General features: G+C 55.5%; 1 protein-coding gene and 1 long non-coding RNA gene across 2 annotated transcripts in view; one reads left to right on the forward strand and one right to left on the reverse strand.

Annotated features, from left to right (window-relative positions):
- Positions 1–3,826: 3,826 nt before the first annotated feature.
- On the reverse strand, positions 3,827–5,724 carry LOC120615450 (uncharacterized). The gene is made up of 2 exons (XR_005656276.1): positions 5,470–5,724; positions 3,827–4,652 (listed from the first exon to the last, which is right to left on the reverse strand). It is a non-coding gene; the product is annotated as an uncharacterized LOC120615450 (long non-coding RNA).
- Positions 5,725–6,486: 762 nt separating this feature from the next.
- TNFSF9 (TNF superfamily member 9) overlaps positions 6,487–7,966 on the forward strand; it is a 3,401-nt gene continuing 1,921 nt past the window's right edge. The window contains exons 1-2 of the mRNA XM_039878519.1: positions 6,487–7,180; positions 7,774–7,810. Of these exons, the coding sequence (XP_039734453.1) occupies positions 6,914–7,180; positions 7,774–7,810 (304 nt within the window). The 5' untranslated portion in view covers positions 6,487–6,913. The remainder of the gene's footprint in view (positions 7,181–7,773; positions 7,811–7,966) is intronic.

Here is a 7,966-nt window from a genome sequence, read left to right on the forward strand (position 1 = left end):
CAGGGGAGGTGGAAACGTGGGTGGGGCAGAGGAGGTGGGCGGGGCCTGGGGAGCGCGTCAGGCCTGGGAAGCTCAAGGGGCCGAGGGAGAAAGTCAGGGAGGTGGGCAGGGTCGGGAGTCTGATGGCTAGGAAATGAGGGGTCTGGGGACGGACGGGGAGTGGGTGGGGCTGGGGAGCCGGCAGGGCTTCGGAGACCTGGGTCAGCCCTGGAAGGGGCGGGCCACCTTTCTCAGGATTCCTAGGGTCACAGTCACATCGGAATTGGTGATAACCCTGCCAGGTCAGCGGTCTTAGAGATGGGCGTTCCGCATCCTGGGCGATTCCGCGGTGGTCGTTCTCCGGCCGAGCCCTGGACCGCGCCGCTTCCGTCTGGGTCGACGGCTGCCCCGCCCGCCGCGTGCCCTCCCGGTGCCTCGGTGGTCGGCGCGGCCGATGCGGATCCTGCGGACTCACTTCGTCTTCCACGGTCCACGCGGCTGCACGGAGCTGGGGCTGGCGAGGGGCTTCGGTCCCGCTCCTGCTACGCCCGGCGCCGTTCCCGCGCGCAAGGCCCTGCCCGAGCCGGCTGCAGCCAACTGTCTCTCCAGGCCCGCGTCCACACGCTCCTTCCTCCGCGGGCATTGCGTGTGAGGCGGAGACCTAGGAGCACCTTTTCCTTTCAGCCTAGACGCACGCCCCTCTCCCCACCAACTGCGCGCAGCTCTGAACTAAGGCGCCCGGCCCACTAGGGGGCGCCCGTGGCCTACACCCAGAAGTTCCTCAAGGGAGGAGGGGGCAGGCTCCCAGGAGTGCCAGGGTCCCCTCTAGGACGTGGTGGACCTGGGGCGGTTTAAAGCATGGCGCCTGGGTCTCCACTGGGGGAGAGGCCTGGGTTGCTTTGGTTGTATTACCTTGTGTTTTGTGTCTTTGTTTCAAGTGTGTCTTGCTGGTCTCTCCAGGTCTGCCTGCTTCCAGGTGTGACTTGTATGTCTTTGGTGGTCTCAGGGTGTCTTGTATTATATGACTCTGATCGCCTATCCTAGAGTGTTTGAGTCTCTCTGAGGGTGTTAGTGGGTCTGTGTGACCATGGCCACGGGTGTGTCCTTGTGTGTGCCGGTGGCTAGCTTGGGTCTACGATTGTGTCTCTGGCCGTTTGTCTCACTGTGTGACTGACTGTGCATATGTCCGTACTGTTTATTTCTATGTGTTTTGGTTTGTGTGCGGTTGTGTGTGTGACTGTTGTATTTGCCTTGTGCTTGATGGCATATGGCCTGAAATATGTATCTTTTACATCCCCGTGTGTGTCTTTGTGTGTGCCTCTTGGCTAGCATTGGTGGCTGCTCCTGTGTCTATGATTATGTGTCCAGGTATGTGTTTCAGTGTGTGTGTGTGTGTGTGTGTGTGTGTGTGTGTGTGAGAGGAAGTGTGAGGGAGTGTGAGTGCGTGTGTCTGTGTGGCGTGTCCGTTTTGGTTTGTATAACTGTGTCATTATACAAATGTGGCCTGCGTTGGGGTGTCTTGGACCTGTCCGTGTGGTGGCGGCCTTGCTGGCGAGTTGTAGAGTCCCTTCCAGGTGGCAGCCGTGCTGAGACTTCCTTCCTGGGCAGAGTGGCTAGCTTCCCAGCAGACTGAGCTGGCTCCTCATTTGGGGCCCCTGAGGGGTCCCGGGGCCCAGCCCTGGTGTGCCTGGGTGTTCCCCGTCTCTGTGCCTTTACAGTCCTTCGCAGGGAAACACAGTTTCCTGTCTTTGATGTCACTGGTGCTAAATTTCCCCTTCCAGGCAGCTGAGGACACTGGTTTCTTTCTTTGTGTGTGTGTATCTGACCACGATTCCGTGCTTGATATAAAAAAAACCCAAACAAAGGAAAATGCACGTGGGTGAAAGCATATGCAGCATAAGGTCCACATCGTCTCAGCTCTGAATCTCCCAGTTGTTTATATGCCTTTCAGAAATGTGCTATGCAAATGTATCTGTTCTGAAGCTAAGCCCGCATGCAGCACCCTGCACCTCGCTGTTCTCTGAGCCCTTAGAGATTTCTATCGAGCCCCAAAGAGATGACTCAGTCTTCATACTGCGATTACCGAACTCATTTTACAAATAACTCGACCATTTAGCTTTCATTCACTGTTTTGGCTCTTCATCGAACACTTACGCAATACGCGTTGGCACTAGTTTTCATCTACAAGGTCAACCCCTGCATGCGATCACACGGAGACACCAGATCGTCAGCCCCATTGGCAGCCACGATGGCTAACCCTACAGAACACCTACTGTATGCCAGGTGCTGTCCTGGCTCCCTATTCTGGACACTAATCCTTCGAGGTATTCACTGGTGTTAGCCACATTTCCCAGATGGGAAAAGCAAGGCAGAGAGAAGTGAAGGAATTTGCTCAAGATCACACACTTAGCAAGAGGCAGAGCCGTCATTTGAAGCCAAGCGGTTTGGATCTTGTGCTATTTGCTGAGACCCAACTAGAAACACACCCGCGAATGCATGGACACCTCCTCCCATCTCTGAACTCACAACATCACATTGGAAACACAAGTCCGGAGTAGCTGGGTTTGCACCCCAACTCTGCAAAACTTCCTTGCTTTGTACCATCCTGCCTTGCGGCATTTACACAATCCCACGGGTGCACACACTCATGCGCATGCGGGGCCCGTGTTTTCCTGGCCCATCTAGGACCCAGCTTTTCCAAAGACTTGGCCGACGTGCACACCACAGCCCCCCTCTGTGTGCCTCTCCCCTCCTTCGACACACGTTAACACTCCCACAGATCTCACTTGCTTCTTTCTGTCATTTTTTCTTTTCTTTCTCATTTTAAATCACACCCCCAGCCTCCAGTTTGGTTCTTTGCTCGTTTGCTTCTGCACTAACTAACATCACTAACATTCTCTGTTAGGTTTTGCCTTGGCCCTGGGGAGACAGAGGAGCCAGCCCAGCCAAAGCTGACACTGGGGGAGGTCACATGCAGGATTCAGGGGCATTGGGGAACCCAGGGAAAAAGATGAGTTTTTCTAGGAAAAATCAAGGCACACCTCCTGGAGGAGGTACCTGTTCATTGGGCCTCAGAGGTGGAAGAGGGGTGCTTCCCCCTCCAACTGCTTCCTGCCCAACCCCTCCCTTGAGCCTTATGATGATAAGCATGAGGATTCAGACCTTTCCCCTAGAGTTGAGAAAAATGGGCCCACGCTCACCTCAGGGAGACGGCCGAGCACAGAGGTGCTAGGAGACTAATATTAACAGCTGCGTGGTGGGCGGGGCTGCCTGGCTCAGATGTCCCAACCACAGCTGCGCGTCATGGTGCTCCCTGGCTGTGGCCTGAGCCTTCCCCGGGCCGCCACCAGACTTTGTTTCCCCTCCCCGGAGGGGGTGTGCGGAGCTAGGCCAAGCCCCTCGGCGTGGGGATGAGTTCAGAACACTCACTGGGTCCTTGGTAAGAGACTCGTTTGTGGGGTCTTGGTTTCTGCACCCACGTATTGGGGGTGATGGTGCACCCGAGTTGTAGGCGAGATTCAGTGATCGTGGCAGCTCGCCTTTTTTGAATGTTAACAATGTGCCTGACACTGCTCACGGCAAGCGCTCAACTGCCCCCCGAGATCTATTATTTCCCTTTAACAGATATAAAAAGTGAGGCTCAGAGAGGTAAAGCCGCTTGTCCAAGATCACACAGCGAGACATTTGAGAGTGAAAATTCAAGACTTTACGGCAGAGGCGGCAAATTTTTTTCTGAGATGGACTAGAGAGAGGAAATATTTTGGGCTTTGTGGGCCAATCTCTGCCACGACTACTCAGCTCTGCTACAGTATCACGAAAGCCGCCATAGACAATATGTAAGCATGGCTGTGTGCCAATAAAACTTTATTTGTGGACACTGAAATTTGAATTTTACATAAGTTGTAAATGTCAGGATATATCCTTCTTTTGACTTTTTCCAGACACTTAAAAAGAAAATGTCATAGTTTGTGGACTGTAGTTTGTTGACCTCAAGAGCCCATGCTGTTGTTATGCTATGATTTATTCATTCATTCATTCATTCATTCACTCATTCAGTATATATTAGTGAGGCCTGCAATTTTCTAGGCACTGGAAGTAGAAGGGAAACAAGGCGAATGAAGACACCCCTCTTCGGAGATAACAATTTTGGGAGGAAAATAATTGTAAGCGCGTCAACACACAAGGTATTCCAGATTGCTGACTCGCTAGTAAGGAAATTTGATGGGTGAGGTAAGCTAGAGCTCAAGGGAGGTGCACTTTCGTTTGGGTTGTTAGAGATGGCGACTTTTTGAGTCTTCTGACTTCCTCTTTTTGTTCTATCAGCTTAGGCAATCTTTGCCTGTGGCCAGCTGTGGGCTAAGGCTTAATGATAAACACAGTGGCCCAGAGTGGCCTGTGAGCCTCTTGGCAGGCCGATGACGTAGGGGAGGGCCCTTTGGCTCAGCATCTTTGAATCTTCCTTCCCGGTTGGTCAGATTCCTCAGAGACGGGTCTTTCACCACCCCATCTTCTGGGTCCCTGATGCTGAGCGGGGCTGTGGGTTGACGGTGGGGAAGTGTTAGCTCCTGCATTCAAGTTCACAGGTTTGCTTAATATTCCTGTCTTCAGAGGAGTTCTTCTACCGCTGACGGTCGTTCCGTTCCTCTGACCAGAAACTCTGCCATTTCCGCTCTCTGAAGGGAAAAAAACCCAGTTACTTTTCCACCCTGATGAGGAGTGTCAGAAAACATATATATATAAATGGAGCCACTTTAAAATGGAGCCGGAGCTGCCAACCTGGAGGAACTAACTGCCTTGCATGTCTTATGCCTCGAACCTTAGGAGTGTTAAAACAGGGCAAAGCAACCTTTGGACTGGGCCTAAAGCAACCTCACGTCCCAAAGAGCTGTTTGCAAGGATAAGACAGCAGACGTGTTTACTGGACTGAAAATTAAAAACATCGTTTAGAATTAACCTCACTAATTTGTGTCACCTGCGCCAATGAAAACGCCTCCCATCTACTGATGTGTCTGTCCTCCTCCCTTTCTCAGAGGTGCCCCTCGCCTTTGTTTCCTTTTTGAGCTCAAAGAAACATTTCTCCTCGGTTTCGAATAAATGCTTGTTGCTTCTTGCTTGGAAAGGCCTTTTATTTTTAGGTTAAGGGGAGAGAAGCTGATGTCTCTTTCTGGAAACTTACGTTCAGCAAACTCTTCTATTTCAGCTGCCACCCACCACAGTCTCCCTCAGAGTTGACAGCAGTCATCAAGAACTGGGGGATGGTAGTGCGAAATTCTGCAAGGGAAACTAGATTTGGCTTTCTGTCCTGCTGTCTTACAATTTTGTTTCAGGTTTTAAAACAATAGCTGAACGGTCCCTGCGGTGGAGTGGGTCAGGGAGTTGGCCAGTGTCCGCCCGGCTGGAGCGGGCAGAGCAGGGCTCCTGTTCCCATCTCTCCATCGGAGGCTTCAGGAGCGTGAAAGCGGAGGTTGGTGTTTCCTTCATCATACTTACCCAGGAGGACGGTTGGAACCGAGGTGTGAATGGCAAAGAGGTGTCAGTTGGCTGCCAATCTGGGGAAAGAACATTCCATCCAGGCAGAGAGACTGCAGGTGCAAAGGAACAACCTCGGAACGGTGCGGTGGGTTCTCCAGCTTGGGCGAGCGTCAGAATCTTCTGGAGGGCTCATTCGAACACTGATTGCCTGACTAGTTCTGTTGCCAGAGCGTCAATAGATGGGGTGCTGGAGTTTGCGTTGGCAGCGACTCCCATGCTGCTGCTGTTGATTTGGACATAATACTTTATAAACCGTTCGCGTAACGGAAGCGTTTGCCACCTGTGCATCATCTCAAGCCAGAGCCAGTATCGGTATGATTTTTCTCTCCGTAATTCCCCAGCGAGGCCCAGAGCAAGACTGAGCACAGGGCTGGCATCAGAGCAAAATCCCCGCCTTTCCCTGCCTGCCCGCCAGGCCTGAAACCAGGCGCCAGGCCCCCTTCTCGTTTTACACAGGGAAAGCGAGGCATGGGCGGGTCAGGGGCTCGAGCAGGGTCCACCTGGCTGGTCTGGGCAGAGCAGGGCTCCTGCTGGAACCCAGGGCTTTTGTTCCCATCTCTCAATCCGGGGTTGCTTCCTCTTTTGGGCCAAGTTTTGGCTGCTTCTCTGCTGCTCCTCCCGCCCCCGCCTGAGCGAACGGGAAATTTGAATTTCCTCTGCCTCACTCAAATGTCCTTTTCCTACCAGGGGAATTTCTCTACCTGGACTCTCCAGCCTTCTGCTCTCAGGGTCCAGAGGGGGCTTCTGACAGGAAGCTTGTGTAGACGGGTGGTGGGGGTGGCCAGGGAAGACCCAGGGCCTCCTGGGGTGAGGGAGGGTGGGGGAACTGTTTGGCCCCTGGGAACCCACTTGGGGGTCTATGCTCCAGAGGAGAAAGGTGCTGAGGCCTGGCTGTCTTCTGACCCCTTTGCATGAGTGCTGGATTTAGGGGATCCCTGGGGGAGCCTCGGTGGGAGTGCCAAGGAGGGGAAAGAGACAAAGAGAGACATAGAGTCCGAAAATGAAAGCCAGAGGCGGCCAGGGAGAGACACAGAGACAGAGACAGAGACAGAGAGAGACAGAAATAATGAGGGAAAGAAACATCCCCTGCGACCCAGTGCAGTCAGCAGAGCCTGGGGACACAGATTGCGAGACGCACAGAGGAAAGGAGAGATTCAGAATTACAAAGAGGCACCCAGGGACGCGGGGAGAGAAAGGAGAAACATTGGGACAGAGACTGGAGGACGGGGGACAGAAAGATGACAGACGGAGATCCAGAGAAGAGAAAGTTGGGGAAAGTTCAGCCGGAGGGGGCGGGGGCAGGACGCCGGGGTCCCGGCCAGCTCCGCCCCGGAAAGCGGGGCTTCCGGATTCGGTATAAAGCGCGGAGCCCGGAGCCGGCCGCAACTGCTCGCTGCCCGCCATGTCCTCCAGCTCGGACGCTGTCCCGGACCCCGAGGCCGCGCGGCCGCCGGAGCGCGCCCGCCCCGCCCGCCGCGCGCGGACCTGGGCGCTGAGCGCCGCGCTGCTGCTGCTGCTCGCGGCCGCCTGCGCTGCCTGCGCCCTGCACCCCTGGTGGGTGCCCGCCCGCCCCGCCTCGCCCGGTCCCAGCCCCGCGCCCAGCTCGAGACTCCCCGAGGTCCCTGAGCTCCCGCCCAACGCCCGCGCCCGCCTCCCCGCCTTCCTGCAGGTGAGATGCGCCCCGACTCGGGCCCCGGGGGAGACGCCCGCCCGCCTCTGGGACCCCTTCTCCATCCCGCACTCAGGACTGACCCCTTCTGCACCCCGGGCTGACGGTCTATCCCTCCCGGACCCCTGAGGGCACTCCTTCTTTATCCAGGACTTCGGGGGGCACCCCTTCTCATCTCGTACCCCGCGAGACCTCATCTGCATCCCGCTCCTCAGGGGGGGCCTTTTCTACATCGCGGATCCGGAGGGGCACTTCTTAATTTCGAACCACTGAGGGACCCCCACTTTCTTAACTCCCGGAGAACCTCGGCTCTCTCCCAGACTCCTGGGGGGTGGGGGTCCACATTTCCTTCCCAAGACCGCCCTGTTTCAAGGAGCCGTGGAGCCTTTTCGTTCTGAATCCTTGCAGACCCCACGGGTTGGTGCGGGTTGAGACCCCAACTTCGGGTGGGCGTGTGTTTCGGTGTGTTCTTTGGAGCAGGGGGTAAGGGGAGCGCCAGCTCAAGGCCTGCGCGGATGCTGGGGCCCCCACTTTTCACAGGGCTGCGGGACGGGGAGGGGACCCTCCATTCACTTTCTGCCTTTCCTCCGCAGGGCGAGGGCGTGTTCGCTCAGCTGGTGGCCCGAGATGGTGAGTGTCCTGCGCCTCGCCGGTCTCCCTAGGGAGGGGCGGGAGGCGTCCTTGTCGCTCAGTCTAACACTTCCCCCCTCTCCTCTCTGAGAACTGTCCCCTCACCTCTTTGAACCTCATCTGTCCCTCTTTCTGACTTCTGGGTTTCGTCTCCTC

Source organism: Pteropus medius, unplaced genomic scaffold (genome assembly GCF_902729225.1).
Source record: "Pteropus medius unplaced genomic scaffold, Ma_sr-lr_union100, whole genome shotgun sequence".
NCBI classification, from domain to species: domain Eukaryota; kingdom Metazoa; phylum Chordata; class Mammalia; order Chiroptera; family Pteropodidae; genus Pteropus; species Pteropus medius.